The sequence below is a fragment of the Patagioenas fasciata genome, chromosome 4 (genome assembly GCF_037038585.1).
Source record: "Patagioenas fasciata isolate bPatFas1 chromosome 4, bPatFas1.hap1, whole genome shotgun sequence".
NCBI lineage: Eukaryota > Metazoa > Chordata > Aves > Columbiformes > Columbidae > Patagioenas > Patagioenas fasciata.
This window is the reverse complement of record NC_092523.1, coordinates 60,011,735-60,034,102: the sequence shown is the minus strand read 5'-3', so window position 1 is coordinate 60,034,102 and position 22,368 is coordinate 60,011,735. Positions and strand designations below refer to the sequence as shown.

Below are 22,368 nucleotides of genomic sequence, written 5' to 3'. Positions count from 1 at the left end.
GACAATGTGGAAAAAAAAAAAAAAAAAATCTCTCAGGCTCCCAGGAGTATAGGAAAGGGGCTTTTTCCACTGGACGCTATATGAGCCACATGAAAGAACCCAAGTTATACGTATTGGAACTCAGGGCCAAAAACAAATCTTTTATGGCAAATCTCACTCAACCACTGACACCTTAGGGTAGTAAATCAGCTGCTTTGCAAAGGCATCAGGAAAATCTGAAACTTTGTATAAACTGAAGTCAGGTGTTTTGAGAGGAGGTGCATGAATATGGGAATTTCAGAAGCCTCACTGCTGGCTTGAATTTGCTTCCAGTGGATAAAGAGTAGAGCTGAATGCTTTTGAAAATCCCTTCCATTCTGAACAGTTTTCATAGTGGATCTGTATTAGACCTACTAGTGCTAAATTAAAGGAGAACAGCGAGAGCAGGGAAAAACCCTGAAGATTCCACAATTGCTTTGGGTTATAGAAGACTTCAGAAGATGAGGAACTCTAGAGATATCTAATGGACCTGCGTGACTGAGACACATTATAGTGATGAAATTCATATTGTAAGTAATAATTTGGGCTACTCCTACGTATTGATGGATATAAAAATGCACTCACCACTCAGAGAAGGAAAAAACCTCAAGTGTCAATAAATAGTTCAATAAAAACCATCTGCTCAAAGCACAGTAATGATAAAAGAAAACTCTTAGGATACATTAAAAATTAGACTGTAATACTAGAATATAGTGGGTGAATTTAATAGCACAACAGCTCCTATGTACATACAAGGCTTATACTGACACAGTTAATTCTTTATATTCGTACATGTGAAGTACAGACATTTTCCCTAAATTTGTCCTTTGACACCCACATACATTTCCCAGAGAGTTCAGTGTAGTATCTAATGGCAGAATTACATTTTCATCTAGAACTATTTAATCTGTGTGGACAGACAAAATTTATTACTTAGGAAATAATTTTTTTTAAAAATAATCATTATAGGTTTTTTCCTTTTACAGTATCAAATTTTAAAATAATAGAACAAAATTACTTACCCTTTCATAAACAAAACCTAAAAAATATTAAGTGCAATTTGGAAATCAAATTTTAGATAACACTACTGTAAATTCTGACTTACATGTATAGAAGAAAACACTATATCACACAAGACAACTATACATCATGACACATACAGTTTATTTGAAGATGATAAACTACTTTGTTTCATAACATTCATGTGTTACTTTCCAAGGGCAAACACTCCTGATACACTAGTGTAGCAGTGTATGAATCATGAACCATTAGACCTTGTACTTCTTTTTATTCATTCTATTTTTTAAGGTTAATGTACATGTATACACAGTTCAAAGAACTTTAGATATTTTTAGAGAAATCAATATTTTCCTGTGATTTCACAGTAGCGTTACGGTTCACTTTTCTGTTTTTACTTTAAAAAACCCACCACTCACAAACAAAGGAATTTTCCAGTGTTTATTTCTCAGTAAAAACTCATAACCTCTTTATTTAAAAAAAAAAAATCACTTAAAACTATTGCATATGATTTGTTGGCAAAATGTTACTATGATCCCTTGATTCGTTTCCAGAAATGATAGCTATTGTTCTTGCAAATTTATATTTGGGTTTATGTTCTACCTCCGCTTCAAAAAGCAAATCTAAAAGTCAATACTAGAACTCTTGCCTTACCTTGTCTAATTTCATAAATAGCTGTGTAGGTTTCTTCATTACAGTCTATTATTTTATATTTAAAAATCTCGTCTTGCATATGCAACACTTTGTTTTACAAAAGACATAGCAGATCCATATGAAACTTGCAAAAAAAATAAAACTTCAGCCTGATTAAGACATTTTGTACAAGCTACAGCTTAACTGAAAAACAAACCAACCAACCACCCAACCCTCAATGGTTTTGCTGTGTATGAGACAGCACAATAGCCAAAGTGTTGTTCAATAAAATGAACTGTCTGCCACGATTTATTGGTACAATTCCATCACAGCCATTGCCTGTTATGTTCCTCTTTTAAAAAATGTGTCATTAAGCTACCATAAAAGTCATCACAAATTGTTTTTTCTCCCAAACTGATAATAGACTTATAGATCTAATTTTCAACCTCTTTTCTTCATCACTTTGATTCTTAAGGAAAGTATTACATTTGCTGTCTGAATACTTTGTAGTAATACCTAGCATCTCTACAGCATTTCTGTGTAAGGATCTCCAAGCTTTGAATAAGTTTGTCTTTACAGCACCCTGAAATGCTGACATTTGTCTCTCTTGTAGAAATAGATGGATAGAAGTAGACTTTTAAAGAAATAAGGTTTTATAATTTCATCAAAAAACTACAAGACTTTTTCACACAAGTGACACAAAAAGCCTTCAGTGCTGTCAGATGCTATAACGTCATTAAAATTGTGACCCTTCATGGCTCAACAAGAGTAAAGAACAAAAGTGAGGCCTTCAGTTTTTCATTCTGATTTTTTAACTAAATGAAGTGTTCTCTTCACAAACCAAAATACTTTCTAAGTCTTACTGATGATAGAAACAACTAAGTAATTGAGAAAATATCACCAAATAAAAAATGAGATTTTGATTTCTCATGGTGTTCCCTCCTTATTTTTTGCCAGTGTACATATGAACATTTCTTTGTCCATACAGGGCCTCATATGCATCAAACCAAATTCAGTGCTTGAAACTGGCTTTGCTAACAACCTAAATGTATTTGCAACAAAAGCTAGGAATAGGTTTAGAAAGTAATTTGCAGAATTAATTAATCATATAGGAAGGGCTTACAAGAGGAAGGATGGAAAAATCAGGGTGAAGAAGGAGAAACAGAGACAAGAAACAAGAGTTGAAAGAGCTGAAAGAACAAACCACACATCATACAGAAACCAGGGAGAGGAGTTGAAGAAACCTAAAAATGAGTCCAAGAGTCAACAGGTGTAAATTTGTAGCCCTACTAGACAAGTTATATTTCTGCTCATCACAGCAAGAACAGCTACTTCCACCAGAACAAAGAATAGCCATTAATCATCCTCCTCTCCTCCAAAAGCCAAGATTTTCAGAAAGCAGAGAGAGTTTCCCTCCTCAACACTTACACCCCTCAACTACCAACATTTCTCTCCAGAGAATGATACTAGCACCCCAATAGTCTGGATTACACAGGCAGATCTTCAGACAAAATTTTTATCTCAACCATGTATTTTTTCAACAATCACAGGCAAACATCTTACAATTCTGTATACCAGACATTTTCAAAATGTGGTACCAATATCACTAGTAGTACACAAGTTACTCTGAAGTGCTACAGAAACACTGCCTTGAACAACTAAACTCCCCTGCTGCTGCCTTTGCTATCAATGGTGATATGCAAGGAAATGAGATTTGAAAAGTCTGTCTTAAGTCTCATGTAACAAGCAGTACTGAATGTAAACTAGTTACTCCATTATTTTCTTTGCAGCTAGATTCTTTTGTTCTTCCACTCTGCTAATAGCAACTCTGGATTTCTCATCCATTGATTACAGAAAAAATTCCAGTACACCTATAAAATCTGCTACTGGTTTTCAGGCTGATGATCTCTTTGCTGTCTTTCCATTTCTTTCTTACAAAGCTACAAAGATCTTTTCCCTCCTAAAACCCCTATGACTTCTGAAATAGGCTCTTTCCAGTTCCCAAAAACAAGCCACTTAATCAATCACACATCAGAGCTAACTGAAGATTTTAATTTTCACCCTCAAACAACAAAAGGCTTGGAAGTCTTTTGGTTTCCAAATATAATGTTTCTCCCCATGGTAACACCCCAGCTACAGCAGGCAAAGGTGCTAACTGGCTTGATTGTTTTCCCTTATTACGGGAAGGCTACTGCTGACAAAGGGCTTCTGATAAAGATTTATTTCCTCTGGAATGCACCAACCACCAAAATCAGCTCCCGCCTGCTGATCTACCAGGCATACTGCAAAGTAATACAAATGGCTAAGGTGGCAGAGTTTGGAAGGCATGCCTACCAGCTGCTAAGACCAGAGATTTGAAAGCAGTATAGATCACAGGGTTGGTGATCAAATCACGTATAGGAAGAAGAGACTTATTTTTCCTTCAGACAATTTTACATTTGCACAGTTGAATAACTGTTCTGCTGTTGTGTTCTTATACACATATCAAGAGGACTTAAAGATTAGATACATTTTTTTTTTTAGACACCATGTGTTTGAAACATCAGGAAAACAAACACTAGTAGATTGTGTAGTTGCTATTAAACCCTGACAGTTTATTATTTGTCATTTTAGATTCTTAGTTTACTTAGGTTTGTACTTACAATCCCACAACATTAACTTTTTCAATGATGAACACAGTTTAATTGGAATTCTTAGATCAGCTTTAGTGACCCCATCTTCCTTAGACAACAAAACCAGAACATTTTATTTTGTGCCCTCAGGCATGTATCAAAAACAAAAATCCTTTTAAGATTAACAAAAATATCTCCCTTTTATCATCTCACAATCAAATTTTCTGTTTGACAGGCAGCAAAATCCCCCATCCAAGTAGCTTTTAAAGACATAGACTCTCTTTCTAAGCACTTGACCAAATACTTAACCACCATGTCACAGAATAGCAAAACCTAGCTCTTACATAAGGCTTTTCAGCACTGATGTTCAAACACTTCACGAAGTAGCCATTATCCATTACTGCTAACCCCAGCGACATGACATCCCACTCTGTTTTACCCAAGAGGTTAATGATAGCGCTAAAAATAGAAGCCACGTCTCCTCAGCCCCACTTGAGTATTACTTCTACCATAGTGCCCAGCATTTCTTTGGGAATAACCCAAGTTCAAATTGACACTCAATAGTCACTTCTACTTAGATAAAGAAAACCTAAGCCACTCTATACTGTCATAACACAGTCAACTCCCACAGCTCTCTTGTGCTGTGTTTCAAAAAATCCAAAGAGGCCTTCAGACCACTCATTCAGGGTGTGCCCGTACGATACAGCAGCAGGCCACTTCTCAGAATAATTAGTTCATGGGGAGCTCCTTCACTATATTGCTTCTGAGCAAGCCCATTTATCTTCATATTGCATTATGCAGTGTAGATACACCCTCAGACAAATCAATTTCTCTAGGTAAGGGATACATGCTTGATGAGGAAAAAGCAGTTTAAGCAGCACTGTTATGAACAAATGCTCTCACAGTACAGTCTCTTATATTTCCATTTGACTCCCAGGTTTAAATTCTTCTTCATGTACCAGATTTAAAATTAAAATGGGGAAAAGTACATTGTTCTGCTCATAACAGAACTCTGAATATATTAATGACAGCTTAGACTAAATTTCATGAGGAGAGATGAGAGGGTATTCTACTCTAGCATGAGGGATGTGATTTGTTGTTCTTCAGGAGAAAAAATAGCAATAGTGTGAATGACAGAAAAGCATCAGATTCCAAAAATATGTTTGCATTGAAAACTTGCTCAAGTTTGACAATAAACTTGCCACACACTTCTTCTACACTGACCATGTTGAAAGAGCGTTCCTCTTTTGCATATCTTCCTAGAGCCTGACTGAGAACACTCAGTTCCCAAGACCCAATTCTTGATTCACTCCATCTCTGCTATCAGCCACTATCTGTAAAAAACACTATCAAAGTATGGATTTTTACATTACATCAACACCAGTTTGGTACAGAAGACCTAGAGGTTCAAGCTTACTTTGTCAGTCACTTACACAATTATTTATACAAGCCTCACACGATAGAAAATTTCCATTTTTCAGCTGGTCTGAAACACACACACCTCCACTACTCCAGAAGAATACTACCATATAAAAGTGAACTCTAGCAGTCAAGAAACTAAAACCTCTCTCTCTCTCTCTCCCCTGCACACAAATGCTCTATGGTATTTGCCTTCAACAAACCAATCACACCTTCTTTTTTTCCAGAGGATTTTTTTGCTTGTTCTAAGGATAGGACAGATAGTGCTAACACTGGATGAATGTTCATTCAGTACTTCATTTCATTCTCACTGTTCACTATGTGGCATCTCTGTAGAATTTACAGCACCTACATCTAGAATTCTAACTAAAAAACTTCTCATTTCTCTGTTGCTCACTATTATGTACCCAAATTATTTCCTTATACTAATTACTCCACAGCACGTCCATCAGACAGTTTTATGATCCCTGTTTTCAGGTAGCAAACTGAGAGACAGTAGTGTGCATCAGGATTGCCCATAATTGGAGATGCTTGACTTGAGATGCTTGGGGTCTCTCTTCAGAGGATACAGCAATTAAACAGCACTTTGTCAGTACCAAGTACAACGTCAATCTATTTCAGTGCTATCATGTGTTTTCAAAGCTGACATTAATCGGTCCCAAGAGTCTGAACTCAGAAAATGAGAAGTACACAACTAATGGCCATATTTTAAAAATGTGGTTGGAGTGATTTACCCAATCTCACACAGAAGCTCTAGGGCTGAATCAAGATTTGGTTCTAACCCTCCAGAACAGCCTTAGCTCTAAAACCCATCTCTTTTTACTGTTACTGTCTTCCTTCCTCACCTGTTGGGTCTCACCCATCTTTGGCAGTTATGAGGAAGCAGATCTAAAGGAAACAACCTCATTAATTAGCACTCCTGGATTAATTTCCCCCCAAATGCTGTCTACTTGGTCTTCCTGAAAATAGCAAATGTTTTGTGGATAAAGAAAGAGTATGAAATGACATCAGAACATGCCATTTTAAGGCAGAGGTATAACATGACCAGAGTTTGCACAAAAAACTTCAATTCTGCCATTTCCTGAGGAGAACTTTATACTACATCAGCAGCAACAGACTCCATGCTCCAGAAATTTTCATTTCATGCAGTCTCATATAAGATTTAAATTTATTTTTGTGACACCATCATCTCACTTGCTATGTTTGCAGCTTCAAGGACTCATACTATAGGGCTTTTCAATACTAAACACCATCCAAACAACTGCTGCAAGGGTAGTTTTTCACCACAAAGCTAATGGTCTATGCAATAACTAGTATACAGCATACAAACATCATACAGTTAAGAATTCCAGTGCAGCAACAAGCAGAAATTTCCTAACAAAATTCTATCAGAAACCCTTCTATCACCTCAGAAAACTGAGCTTCTTTCAGTTTGAGCAATGCCAGCAGACTATGTCCCTTGTTTGAAACCAATACAAAACCCAAGTTTTAATTCTAGAAGTTTTTACAAACCACAATAGCATCACATTGTAGTCAGTGTTTTGCCACAACTCCATCACAAATAAATATTTGTTTGAACTTCTGTTTAAAAAAAGCATTCAAGAACAAAATGAAAACTCACCTCATTTCCACCAACAGCTTTGGTTAAAATTACTGCAGAAGACACAGGAGGAGGCATGCAGCCTACTGTCTGCAAGCTGAAAACAACAGAAAGCAACGTTAGATTCCTCAGATGATACAAACACTGTGCAACCTAAAACACCAAATAGCTGAGTAGAAACAACCATCTGATCACCTGTGCAACCCAATGAGTTTGTATTAGTTACAGTCCTGTACCAGCTGGCAGGATTTCTGTGCTATCTCTTACCAATCACCACAGTGAAGAGTTGTGTCATCATCTAAAAACCTGAGCACTTAATCTCTCTGTGACTCCATTTCCCCAGATGTAGTACTGAATTTACCATTCACAAAGATATCTACACATCTGTCACCAAGATAACTGTATCATGTGTCCTGATGTAATAAAGTTTGTACTGTGTTTTGAGATAACTGTAGCTATTTGGAAAAAAATAAAATAAGGATGTAAACTCCTATTTTCTTGAAAAAGCTGTTCAGTGTTTACTGTGAAGTAGAAGAGCAAGAAGAATCATGCTGTTACAGATTCCCACTATACATTGTTTTTCATCAAGCTCTAGCCCACCCCCCCAAAAAAACCCAAACCCTCACAATTAAGCTTTTTGTTTCCTGAACATTAAAAGGCCATCAAATGTTTCATTATTCCTGTTAAAATTATCGAAAGCTTTCTCCTGCCTTTTAGAAGTCTAAAAACATTATTACCTGTCATTTTTTCCATTGTCTGTGCAGCGATTATCATTGTATAAAGCAAATGCTGTTGCAAAGTATGAAAAAAACTACAAGCTTGCTTTTTTTTTTTAAAGACAGTCCACAAAAAGTGGTTATTACAATAAATTAGTTGTATTAAATGTGTATTTAAAACCAACAAGAGCATACCATAACAGATTACAATTAAACTTGTGAAACTAAACTAAGTAAAATAGGCCTTCTGAATAAAAGCTGTGTTGACTCAGAAGGAACAGTAAGGCATGAAATAAAATACTCTGTGAGACCCCCAAAAGCATGGCATCGACATATTTTTTCAAGCATTAGAGTCTGAGAGAGTATTCTTATTCAGAACAATTAACTACTAGTGGTGAACTACTTCATACTCATAAATCTGTTAGTCTGTCCCTGAGAAATGCAGTATCAAAAAGCTATAGTAAACAGAAATATTACAGCCAAACAACAGGGAGCATATTGTAGCACAATCGATATGCTGCAAGTATACAAAAAGCTTCAATAAAAGAAACAAAAAGAAACAAGTAAGTGACAAAAGTATCCAGTTTGTCAGCGACAGACACTGTGGAAAAAGGAAAGAGGCAACCGGTGTAAGCATTATATAAATCCAATCACAAAGCAGCAAGCACCACCTTGGAAGTATGTAGTACCTTCAGCTGATAGTGAAGTAAGCTATGGAAGCAGAGAGTTGTCAGCACATAGGAGGATAAGCTCGTATTGAAAATAAATACAGGAAAAAGAAATGGCATGGAAAGTTTGGAAATATATACGAAAATACACAGCAGACAAACACATGGCAATTCTGATGGCCATCCCCCACATCAGTTTTGATATTGTTTTCTCTCTTCTACGTAGTCTCTTCACAGTGAGTTCCTGGAACTTATCACCTGCACTAATAAGGGGTAGATTAAGTTCAAAGTTATCCAGAGAGGTATGAAATGTGTGCAAATGCATTCATCTCAGCTGTCAGGGATTTTCCACACTGTATGAGAAAGGCTGAATAACACAAACTCTGTGAACCCTCTCAAATTTAAAATAATAAATTTGAAATTCAAAAAAATAAAAATCATTATCAAGTTATGGTTTTAAATACTTACCCTAGGAAAAATAGTAATCTACAAAAAAGCCTGGCACACACACTAAATGCAAATACTTTTAATCAGGTGTATTGAAACACACACTTGTCAACTTTTATTTCTTGCTTTGTATCAACTATACATAACACTACCAATATACAAACAAATTCCTTTAATAACAAACAGAGTACTATAGATAACAACCACCTGAAACGTTCTACCAGTTCAGGCCACGCTATAACCACAAATATCAGGGGTTCAAACACTTGCTGAATGCCAATAAGAATAATACCTGTTCTACCGACACATTACAGGCAACTGAAGTAGGGTCAGAAGTCATATTTTTCCAGGTCTTTGTTAGGACTATCAAACAGTTCCCACTACAAGCTGTGCTAAACATGTATGATGAGGAAGTAGCTTTGCCAAAGCCTGTTTCGTTCCCCCGTTTTCATTAGGGTACTTCAGTGTTTCCAGGATATAAAAACTACAGCTGTGTGGCATTAGGATGAATCTCTGATTACATAGAACATTAAAGGAACAGGCAGTTTCTCACATCTGCTCCTCACTCTCCTCTCACATACCCATATAGGGATAAGCAAGTACCTGCTTTAAAATGTATGATCCTAGAATCGAGATGGAGCTCAGTCTCTTCTGCATCTGCACAGCATTGAAGGAACAGCTCCCATCAGGCTCCCTTTGCAGTGGATGCCTACAGAGCCACACAACGGCTGCTACTCTGAGAGTGTCCCGAACAGCAGTATTTATCAAGAAATCACTCTTTCAAATAAACATGATAATCCTCATTAAACTCCCCAATATGACCATTCTTTGAATGAAGTCTCAATAAAGCAGAGTTATGCACTGAAAGATAAAACATTGCCAAAACAAATAGTACTCAAGGAGCAAGTGCTTGCAAGGCAATGTGAAACGTGCAGAAAGATATTAGCAGACTAGTAATAAGCAGACATGCCTTCATGAAAAATGAGGCTGGTTTAGGGTGATACACATACATGTGTTTCTTCTTTTTAAAAAATACATACATACGTAGTTTTACACTCAGTTTCACAGGTGTGCATGTATATACATTTGCATGTAACAGATCATGTCCCTTAAATACTAAGAACCAAAGCAGCGTAAGAGGCATAGGAAAGAAAGGATAAGAAGTGCTGCAAGGAACAAAAAGCACAAGAGTCTCTTGCCCCCTCCACTTCAGCAACTGAGACTCCCATGGATTAGGAGGGAGTTTTGGCTTACTGTGGAAAATCATGTCTGTGTTCCAGCTGAGGAAAAACTTCACAATAAAGAATAACCTTTACTGTGAATAGCCAAATGCAAGTGGACATTTTAACACAAGCTTGTTATTTCCTTGATGTACTGATACTGTTAAGCAAAACAGTGCTAATTTTTAAATTATATCTCAATTTCACCTTCTCAGTATCATTTGGAGCACTTCACACTTGGTGGAACACCTGGAGAAGCCTCTTAAAAACAAAACAAAATGTTCGTTCAGGTTTAGGCCCTGTAAAAATGTATACACGAGCAGCTTTATCACTACATTTTTAATACAGAGAACTCTCCCCAAGCAATGTTCCACCAAGCAGTAAGAAACAATGGGGATTCTTTGAGCAGTTTTCTAAAATAATTCATTTTTTGCATTCAAACATTCTGGTAGAGCTGCACGATGCTAGGTATTTACCTTTGATTCTGAAAAAAGCTTTTTATTTTCTTCATAACATCTATCACTACTGCACCATCAATATAGCTTTGGAAGCACACCTTGGCAGAGTAAACTAAAGATTTAAAACACATTGTTTTCATGGTAACATAGCTTCTGCTCACCTCAAAGATCTCTTCCTACAAAAACTTCACTGTTTTTAATTTTTTTTTTTCCAAAATTTAGCTAGGAGAAGATACTGAACTCAAATCCAGCCCCATGCAAGAGATGCTCAATACAGACCATTTAAAAAAAAAAAAAAAAAAGGAACACCAGTATGTTGCATACATTGTATTTATTCACCAACTTATGTTTTTCCTTCAGCATTCCCTTTCTTTCCTCCCTCTTGAGATTCAGCATAGCACTTCAGCTGTGTTTTGTGATATAAAGAAAGCTAACCTGTTGCAAGCTCCCTACTTATGAAATTAATTGACCCAACTTTCTAAAAATGAGACCAGGTTCCTGAAAGGATAATCTTGTGCATGTACTGTGTTTTCAACAGCAAAATGCTGAAGCACAAAAACAACTGGCAAAATTGTTCACAATATAAGTCTTAAAACACTCACTGCAGGATAAGCAGCCCTTTAAGAAGGCAGCCACAAATATAATTCACTCCATTATGCTTAAACATACCCTTTTAAAAGCCATTCATTTATAGGTGTGATTGATAATAGCTGAAGAAAAAGCCATATCGCTGTTGGGAAGAACACAAGTGTAAAAATCTGGACAAAAAGGTGTAGTTTCACATGCATCAAAGCACTTGTCAGCTCCTGCAAAAGAAAAAGAAGAGAGGAAGTTGCAGTCATACCAGCTGAAGTAAGATCACGTTTGTGCTTTTAAAACTAGGATCATTTTTATAATACAAAGAGAGTGCAAGTAAAAAAGACACCTTTAGGGATCATCTGATCTCCTCTTTAATAATGAAGTACATCCAGACAACATAAAAGCTGCGTCTGCTCCTGGGCATTTTTCCGAAAGAATTGTCCACCACTTCAATGATAGTGTAGCTCTCCTAATGACAGCTTTTCAGCAGGCAGCTGTAGCACTTTGTCACTGCTTCAAAACCTGTGTTAACTATGCTGACGGCCTATTTACTTTATTGACTGCTGATATCAAGAGGAAGGGAAACTTGTAGTGTCCCTGTGATTTCAGTTTCCTCTAGTCTAAAGAGAGCAACAAACTGCTTCTTATTTATGCCATGAAAAAAGGATGCTTACATTAAAAACTGTCAACTTCTGTGGCGAGTTTTTTTAAGGAAAGACTAACAAACATAAAAAGCAAGGTAATCTGTAGCAGACTTTGTTCACTTATTGTATCAACAGATAGGAAATTCACAGAAAAAAAATTAGACTGATGAAGAATAGCAAAGAACACCAAGACCATAACAAGCTAACAACAACTAAGCCACAAAATTCAGAGAAATAAGGTACAAAACACCACTGGAGACTGAGAAAAAAAGATAATTATTTTAGTGTCTTTCCTCAAAGGCAGTAAGAGCACTCCAGAGAGGTGATCAAGTATATACACTATATACTCTTCAGTTAACTAAGTGTCTCTCTCTGTCTTTTGGGGCACTCCAAGGATCTTCCACATAGTTTTTGAGTACAAGGAAAGCATCTTATACATTTCAGCTCATTTCAACTCTCATAGGTTAGGAAGAAAAAAATCCTCTTCCTCTCCCTCAGAATAACTTGCACTCTTTTGAAGTAAACAACGCAATAGGAAAAGTAGTGATGGTACTTTTAGTCAAAATGTAATTTGCTAGTATTCTCCAGCTATCTAACATGCATTAAAACAAAATAAATAAAAATGTATATTTCCATGTACAGTAATGCAGCAGCCGATCTTAAAAACAGTTGAACTTTCATGAAAGACAATCAAATACTGCATTTTCAACTATCCAAATGTACACTAATGTAATTATACATCTGAAAATACTAGCAATTGAGCATCGTGCTCTCATTTATATTACCAAAAGAAGTAAAGTATCACCCAAATTTGGGTTAGGGAAAAAAACTTCCACAAAAAATACACATCTGTTCTTAGCCTATTCTTAAAGTTGTAGAAAACGTGGACTTCAAATGTACCAAGAAAGTATCATTGCATTCAGTGCTTGGTTAACTGAATGAAGCAACTTTTTGTTGTGGGTTTTTCAGTTTCTGTGTGTGTTTTTTTTTGTTTTGTTTAGGTTTGTTTGTTTTTTGTTTGTTTGGCCAGGGGGTTTTGTTGTGTTTGTTTTGTTTTGTTTTTAAAGAAAGTTCTCAAGCAGGCTAGTTTCACTCTGCATGAAAAAACAGGCTTTCTTCACATATAACCCATCACAGTACCTACAGCATTAGAAATAGCTTCACTGTAGTGTTACTTCATCTTATCTCAAAAAGAAAGCAAAAATAAAAAGGCTAGTAGCAGAAACACAGCCTGTTTGATAAAAGAAACCTGTAAATTCCTATATAAAAGGGTACGATCTAAAAGTAAATAATACAATTGAGAAAAATCAAAGCCAGTGGCTTATTTCAGCCCCAGATTTCCTAGTGGACCAATCTCTGAAGGCACCCCAACCTAGACACCATCACACATACAGAATTGTGGACAGTGGAATGAATGGCATCATACAAAACATGGCATTCTTTCAGTATCTTGCAGTTATTGCCCATTTTCCCTTTTAAATTAATATTTTTACAATTGGAAAGTGTCTTAAAAACAGATGATCTGAAGAAAACTGTGGGACACTTCCAAAAGCAAAATCCAAGATAAAAACTTGGGAAAGGCCAGTTACAGCTTCCAGAGAACAAGGAAGGAGCTTACAACACAGCCAATCTATCACATGAAGGAATGCCGTACTAGCAGAACAGGTCTTTGCAGATCTAAATTACCAGTCATTAAAATGTCTCCAGTGATTGTCTTTTAAAATAGTTATTCCATAGAGGTATTATCATAGAACAAACACGGAAGCAAGCAGTCTTCACCCTCTCAAGCAATCTACAAGGGCTTGTCCAAAAATACGTCCTGTCACGATAGCCCTCAAAAAAGCAGAAATCTCAGAAATGTTATTGGAAGCTGCTAGTTATGACTCGGTTTCTGCACACAAAGTAAAACAGGTTACCTTGTCTTTCCCAGTATTTCAGACCCTTCAGAGAGCTTATCCAAGCCCCTCACTGGTCAGTGTGGGTCTCTGTTGCCATCCAGTCATGCTGAGATGGTCACAGCTGGACTCCTCTGGGCAAATACCCACACAGAGCAAACAGTGTTTTCAGTGGCTTGCCGAATTCCTCATTGAAATGGGTAACTCAAACTCGTGATTTAATTTCTGGGGCCCTACAGGAGGTATTTCCTTCAAAAGAGCAAGTTATCCAGCCACTGAAAACTGAAAGAGCATTATATGAAGGTGCAATCAAATGTTCTTGTCATTCCTGGATACAGACTATTTCTACAAATGTAAGAGGACCTCAGTCACCTCTAGATTTGAAAAGGTAACGAGGCCAGGCGCAGACAGGCTGTCCCTGAACGCTGCCAATTATTTTGTGAAATGCTTACTGAATGCATGTTAGCGGTTTTTTTGAGCATGCATTTTCACAGCAGGCAAAACCAGAAGTGTAACCTCAAAAGAGCATCAGTTTCTTCCAATCTTGTCAGACTTATCAGAAGCCCTCCATTAATATATTAATAGGTAGAACAGCTGACACACAGGTCAACAACTAAGAAAGATAAAAGTAGAAACAACTTACTTTGCAATCCAATAAAAATATATATTTACTGACTAATAATAACAACTTTTGGTTGTGCCTTAAACAATTAAAACATGCCCCAAAGAATTTTAATAACATCATGACCTGGTTTCCTAACACATTTAAGGATGATTTTTAACATACATTTCAGAAAGTAATAGCATAAGGTACAATGAGCGAAATGTTTTTCTTCTCTTCATCTTCTACTCCCATGGCAGAAATTCAGAAAAGGATTAGCTTCCTGATGGAACATAAAGCTGGATGTACAGCACCAGTCCTAATTGACGCTTCCAAAATAGATAGTTAACTGGCATGAGCATCAGGTCCTGTAAAAACTTCGTTTACATCAATACATTGCTTTCAGAACCACAGATGAAAGAAAGTTATGCAAGCACCAAGTGGGACATGACACATTGTTGAAGAATCTGTCAGTCTAGTCACCTTACCTGGAAGAGGTTAGATGTCCACTACCATTGAAAGCCTAACCAAGACTTTGATAATGCTGCTTATTTCACTCTCACTCACAGCAGCTTTGAAATTATAAAGCTTCAAGGACACAAATTAGTGAAAAGGGAAGTTTTACATTTTTTCCCTCTGCATGCAAAAGTTCCTAACCCTGAAAGCAGAAAACTCCACTCCATTAGTACTACTCAGGCTTTGTGTTTCAGGTCCTCTTCTCTGCAGTCTCTTTCCATTAGGATGAATTACTGTCCCAGGCAAATAGATAACATGGTTCTTCCTGCTTCCCCGTAAGACCACAAGACTCTAAATAGCTGCTACAGATTCGACTGAAGTTATTCACTTCATTTATATCATGTCTCAGCAGAACTAGAGGCCCTAGTGCCAGAACCACCTGCAGACACAGAAAGAGAGGGTTGCCATCAATTCAGACACCACCTCCATTTCGAACTTTATCACCATGACACGGGTACAGAAACTTTTATTTTGTTGAATGCGTGCTGTTCATCCAAATCCCAGTCTACTGAGAAGATAATGTATTACTGGACAACACAATCATTATTTTAGGCATTAGTGTCACGCAACATATGAGTTACATCACCTCTTAGCACAGCTAATAGCATAGAAGGAATCAAGAAACTAGACCAGCAGAGACATGCAGTGTATTCCTCCAGCTCTGGTTGCTCCTTCTCTTCTTGGCCTGTAGTCATAATTTCCTTTCTCCATGCCTCCTCTACATATCACTAAGGGGTTTTCCCCTTCATCTCTTCTTACTCCTAGATTGTTACTCTTTGAAAAGTGTGCAACACATTATGTGCAACAAGTTTCAATGTCTGTAATATGCAAAGTGTAAGCACTTCAAGTCCATCCATCCACAACAAAATCCTATAGGAAAAGATTGCCAAGACTCAGTACCTGTATATTGGCCTTGCATCTGCAGAGGAACCCTTTTGTGTTGCTACCATCTGCTCTCCTGTGTGTACCAATGTGGTAACTTAAAGTCACTGGACCTTCGCTTGCTTAAATCCTGTAGTGACTAAACAGTTTCACTTACAGAGGAAAACAGCAGGTGAGATGAAGGAGAGAAGCACAGAGAGCTCATATCTCTCTGTAAAAGGTAAAGGGCCTGGAGAACAAATCTTACGAGGAGCGGCTGAGGGAACTGGGACTGTTTAGCCTGGAGAAAAGAAGGTTTAGAGGAGACCTTATTGCTCTCTGCAACTATCTGAAAGGGAGCTGGAGCAAGGTGGGTGTCAGTTTCTTCTCCCAAGTAATAAGTGATAGGACAAGAGGAAATGGCCTCAAGTTGTGCCCAGGGAGGTTTACATTGGATATTAGGAAAAGCTGCTTCACTGAAAGAGTTATCAGGCATTGGAACAGGCTGCCCAGGAAGTGGTTGAGTCGTCATTCCTGGAGGTGTTTAAAAGATGTGTAGATGAGGTTCTTAGGGACGTGGTCAGTGGTTGACTTGGCAGTGTTAGGTTTAGAGTTGGACACAATGATCTTCAAGGTTTTTTTGAACCTAAATAAGTCCATGATTCTATGATCTTCTCTTTGTGTCCTACAGAAGCATGAAGATTCCACACAGCCTCTCTCTGCGTAGTTCCCTACAAAGTTCTACTTTAGAATTCACACAGTTTTCTGGCTTGTGTCTCAACTAAGCCGTGTAGAAGCCAAGGATAGCAGAAGGTAGGTTTTAGCGTTCTCCTGAGTCTTACCCTGATTTAGGTTTGGAACATATCCAGGGTGTAGATCCAGTCTCAAAATTGTGCATTTAGTCAAAGCCCCACAAACTCAAGCAACCCACCCTCTACAGATGGGTGAAATTTATTCACGCTCTCCTTCTTATCATGTTCACTACTTTGTGAAGAATTTTCTAAAATCAAGGAGAGGTTATTCCATAAATATAATATTTATCTTCTCTTATTAACCATAGTTAACCCAGTATGAACCACAACAGCATAGTAATGAGATATTCCAATTACATTTAATTTGATCAAAAACAATACAAGATTTTTAAAGTGAAAAAAATAATTAAGCAAAGAAAAATTACAGTACCTCAGTTTTTAAGGAGAGTCCACTGTTAAAGAATATAGCTGAAACAGCAATGTAAGTTATGGTAATTTCTGGTTTCAAGGGTCCTAGAAAATACAGACAGAAAACAAAGTCAATTACAGTCATGGAGCCAATGATATGCATATATCACATCAAAGTAAATGAGAATATTTAGAAGAATACCTGGATAAAATCTAATTAAAGTAGCTTTATTTAAACGAGTAGAGTTCTATTAAGTTACAGAAAGCATGCTATTCATTTTTAAATAAAAGCAAACCAGTGAATGAAGAGCGAGGTACATTGTCACACAGATTTGTCTTCTGTGATTACAGGCCACTGGGAGCTAATAAGTAAATTCTGGAAATGTGAAAAAGGGCAAGTTTCCAGAGCTCTGTCATCACAGTACCCGCATAGTGTCAGCAAACTCAAACAAAACTAATAGCTGCCTGCCCTACAGGGCCATTGACATCATTCATTTATCTACCTCTCACTTCTTCCCCCACAACACACACACCTGTCTAGCTGCCTCCACAGAGGAAACAAAATCATACCTTACAATTATTTCCTCGGGACAATACAATTCTGCATCATTCCCCCACAACAGGGCTGTGGCAAAATGGTTCATTCCAGCCCTACAATAATACATTTCAGACACACTGCTGCAATGAGATCAGAAAGAGCAGATGCCTGCACCTCCATGTGTTCCACTGTGTTAAAGGCTTACATTTGTATTTATTTATATACTTTTTTTCAGGGAGAATAAAATAAAATACTTTTACACCCCTATAAAAATGATAAATTCTCATAATACACTTTGCCTTCAAAGACCACCAAGTGCAAAATGTATATACTCATTTTTTTCACAAGCATTCAGCCAGTTATTTTATTAGAAAGAAAAGACTAGCAGTCTGCTTAGGAGCAAAGTAATATCCTAACTCTGCAAGTGACAGTAAGTTGTCATGGGCAAAACTGCAGCAGCAAACAAGTGAGCCTTTACTCAACACTCCAGAAGAGAAGATCCTTTCTGCTCTCTCAGATGAATGATACATTGATGGTCACACTGGAGCGAGGTCAGTGATCCTTAAATTAGAGGGATTTGATTGTATACCAAGTCTACTCGAATTTGCATCTTAAGTCATTTAAACCCAAATCCCACTTTCAGAGAGGACTCTGATGACACACTAAAACTGTGTGTGTTAAATACAAAAACCAAACCAAACAACCCATATGAAGCATAAAGTAAAAATAAGCCAGGAAATACAAGAGTTAAAGTTGCAACAACGCACATGGCTAGTTGCAAAATTATGGCATGCTAACTGAATAGCCAGGATTAAAAAAAAAAAAAAAAAGAGAGAATTATGTATTTTTTCTAATCTCTTAGAATATTAAGCCATATATGTACATGCACATACACACTGGGCACACAGGCAGTTGGTTGGTTAGTCTGGCTAAGACAGGGGTTCTTCTGCGACTCAGTTTTTCTCTCTTAGAGCTTTTCACTGAGCTACCTGAACTCCTTCACACAGGAGAGGCCTCTACCACTAGAGCAGTCACAGGTTCATGCAGCATGGGGAACTCTGGGCAGAACAGAGCCTCTCCATCTCTTGTGCAAAGAGATGGTCAGGAAAGCTCTTTTCACAAAGAAACTAAATAGGCTCATTCATCAAATAGGAAAACACACAAAAAGGGCTTGGCTTATGCCCTGAAGGCGGCAACAGCACAAATCTCTGCAAGCTGTGTCACAATATTCCACTGGTATAGATATTGGACCATCTGTACCATTCAGTAAAGCCCTGCAAATTACAGTGCATGGTTTTGTCAGCTGGAAGATGACAGATGACAAACTATTTTTTTTTTTCATATGCTGATATTTCCCGTCCTCCACCTTTTTTTTTTCCCAGGTTTTAAAATGAGCACTGAGATCACATAGCTACAGAAGAGGGATAATGCTTTGGAGAACACACACTCATGAATTTCCATTTCCAATGCTCATGGGATTTTTTTCAGGCTAGTTGTCCCAGGTACAATACCATGTCAATGTTTGGCATATCTTTGCAGTAGTATAATTAAATGAGGTGCTCCATCATAAAATGCAGGAAGTAAGCTGAGGAAAAAATATCCCTTATTCTACATAAAAGGATCTCCCAGATTGCTGCTAACAACTAGCATGACAATCAAACCAAAAAGGGATAAACCACCTGATACTATCCATTCAAAGTTGTTTTTAATGTCTGCACAATCTTTCAAGAAGCTCCTTGTAGGTCCTGTTCACCTATGCAAAACAGCACACAGATGTTAGAAGGGATCCCTGCACAGCATGAATTTGCCTACCCTGAGCTCCATGAAGCACTGGAGCCTTAGTTGCCACAGAAGGTATTCACAGACACTTTTAATTCACTTTTTTCCCCCAGAACCTAAGGGAGGAAAAAAAAAAAATAATAAAAAGTTGGCTACTCAGTGAGAAGCTGTCTATCCTTAAAATTTAGCTCTGTTAAGAAAACAAAAAAAAAGAAATTTATGCACATAAAAGCACAACTAGATTCTTCTTTCCATATCGTTCTACATCCTTTTCCTTAAACCTTCAGAGATCAATCAGAAAAAAAAAATATATAATTTAATTTAGTTTTGAAGATGGGGAACATCTGGAACTGACTGACCTTACAACGGAAACTAACCAGAAGACACTGACAGTACATACACTTAAAGATACACTGTTTACGCTGTTTATTTCAAAATAACACTGGGTATTTCATCAGCTAGTGTTAGAAGAAACTAACCAGACTTCACTACACAGAAAAGGACAGATCTGTCTTCTGATTTGTTTACTGTGAGCACTTAGCACCGTTTTGCACGGACTAATTTTCGCTGTTTTCCCTCATCTTTCATGAGGAGGTAAAAGAGGACCAAAAAGAAAACTAGCTTTAAAATACAAGTATGTTATCATGAAGTTGGAAAAAAAAAAAAAACACCACCACCAAAACCCACATCTGATTCAAATATAGCCCCTGAGATTTTTGAGATTTTGACGTACTATACATTAGGCTACAACTCTCTAGAAGCTTGCAGATGGTAGACACTGAACTGAAACAACTTTATGTTCCTCTTAGAGTTCTTAAAGTTATCACTTACTTAACAGCAGTACATTCTAAGCAAGTTGCTACTCAGTTTTCATTACTACTAATCCAAAAAGACCAGGATATCATTCGAGCACCTGGTGCAGTGTCTAGCAAAGCTACACATGGGAACCCTCCCTCGAAATATTTCTTGGGTACATAAGAAACAGCGACTGACTAACAAGCCGAAGCGACGAGCTGCACCCTGCTGCTCGCCCTCCCGAATCCCTCGGCAACTCCGGTTTCAAAGTTCCTGAGCGGACGCCCCTGATGGCCGAGGGGCACCCGAGCGAGCCTCGGCATCCCCGGCGGCAAAGCCACCGGCACCCTCCGCCCAGGGTCCCTGCGGAAAGGTCCGCAGAATCTCCCCTGTCTCCAGCCGCGGGGCGGCTCGCTCCCCGCCCTGCCGCCGGCACCCGGCCCAACCCCGGGCAGCGCCGGGCCCGGCCCGCACGATTGGACCCCTTCGTGCCGTCAGCGCTGGCCAGCAGCAGTTGACAAAGTACCGCCGGGTCCCACAGAGCGCCCAGACTCTCGGGCGACGGCTTCGGAGACCCCCGCAAGCGACCCCGCACCGCCCGCCCAGCTGCCGGGGCAAAGCGGCCCCCGTGGGGCAGCGGCCGGACTCACCCCCTTTGACGCCGACGGCGGGCTCCAGCCGAGCCACCGCGATGACCAGTACGATCCCGAGGATGAACCACTCCTTCCGCAGGCGCTCCAGCAGCCCCATGGCGTGGCCCGCTGCCCGACCCGGTGCGGCGCAGCACGGCGCAGCGCCGGGGCGGGGTGCAGCCCCACCGCCCGCCGGCAGGACCAGCCCGATCCGCTGACAGGAAAAGTCTCACCCACCGCCGCCATCACTACCACGCACCTCCTAATAGACACGCAGTCGCCGCCCGCGCCACTGCCCACAGCGCCGGTCCCCCTGCCGGCGTCGGTCGCCCCCGCCGTGGCCCCGCGCCGCATCCCCGCGCCGATGAGGGGGCGCCCGTGGCCACCGCGAGTGGCGGTGACACAGGAGCGGGGGGCAGGGGGTGGATGGGTGCGGCGACGACGCCTTTGCTGCCGTCGACCGCCTTGCGGTTCGGTGAGCGCGGCTGCAGAGCCGATCCCGGCGGGCGGCGCGGCCCCTGCGAGCGCGGAGCTCGGCGAGCGCGGTGGGGCGGCAGGCAGTTGCAGGCGTGCGCGCTGTTTTGGTGCATTACAACATTTGGTACATTGCGTGGCGCCCGGCGTTTGACGCGAGGGAGGGCGGGCGCGAGCTGGCGGTTACAGCCGTTGGGCGCGTGGCGCGGGCCGGCCGGGCTGGACGTGTGCGCTCATGGGCGCGCGGGCATCCCCACATCCCCCCTCCGCTGTCCGGCCGCCTCCCTCCGCCACCCGCGTCCGCGACCCTGTCCGTGGCGGCGGTCTGCTGCGAGGGCGGGCACGGGCCGGGGCTGGCAGGAGCCCGTTTACAGCGAAAATATTGACAGATAAAACGCTGGAACCGGTACCGCGGAAGCGAGGAGCTCCGGGCAGGCGGTGACGGCCGCGTCACGCGCGTACCGCGTCTGTACACGTGCCGTGCCCCGTTCCCGCGCCCAGGCGGCAGATGTTCACCCGTGTCGCTTCGCTGCCGTGAGAAGGCGCCTGCCTGTGCGGCCCGAGCCGGTTCAGGAACAGAAGCGCCTATCGCGACTTGCCGACAGCTCCCCCCGCACCCCCCGCCGTGTGTCCCGTGCGCCCGCCGGACGAGCCGCCTACGGAAGCACAGGGCCGGGGTCGGTGGATTTGCTCCCGTTGAATCTGCCTCCATTGAACCTGACTATCCTAAAAACACCATTCTGGCGCCCGACTTGTGCTTTCTATTCCCCGTTCCCCTCCTGGCTCCGCTCCCCTGATGGATTCATTAGCCCAGCTCTGCCCGGCCACGACTCCCTCACTCTAAATCACATTAACAGGGAAATGATAGAGCTCGGAAAGCTCTGTCACCAGCACTGCCACGACTGCCTTATTGTGGCCGTTTTCAAACACAGAACGCTTCTGCTCCGCGATTTCTAAATATTTGGGTAAAGTTTATACTTTTTCTGTGAATATATTCAGGCTTCAAAGAATAGCCCTGCCACACACTCCCTGCTACCAAGTAAATAAATGTTTATAGCTCAAAGCTCAGCTGTGATCTCAGCTACT

General features: G+C 40.0%; 1 protein-coding gene across 10 annotated transcripts in view; it reads right to left on the bottom strand.

Moving 5' to 3' along the window:
- SLC10A7 (solute carrier family 10 member 7) overlaps positions 1-21,041 on the bottom strand; it is a 153,935-nt gene extending 132,894 nt beyond the window's left edge. For 2 of the 10 annotated variants that reach the window (XM_065837508.2, XM_071808014.1), the window contains exons 1-4: positions 20,827-21,030; positions 17,087-17,169; positions 11,478-11,614; positions 7,321-7,396 (exon numbers count right to left, since the gene is read on the bottom strand). In XM_065837508.2, coding sequence (XP_065693580.1) covers positions 7,321-7,396; positions 11,478-11,614; positions 17,087-17,169; positions 20,827-20,926 — 396 coding nt within the window. In that variant the 5' untranslated portion in view covers positions 20,927-21,030. Of the gene's footprint in view, positions 1-7,320; positions 7,397-11,477; positions 11,615-17,086; positions 17,170-20,826 lie in introns of all 10 variants that reach the window. The other 8 variants (XM_065837507.2, XM_071808013.1, XM_071808016.1 and 5 more) reach the window with 6 other exon arrangements.
- Between the last annotated feature and the right edge of the window lie 1,327 nt (positions 21,042-22,368).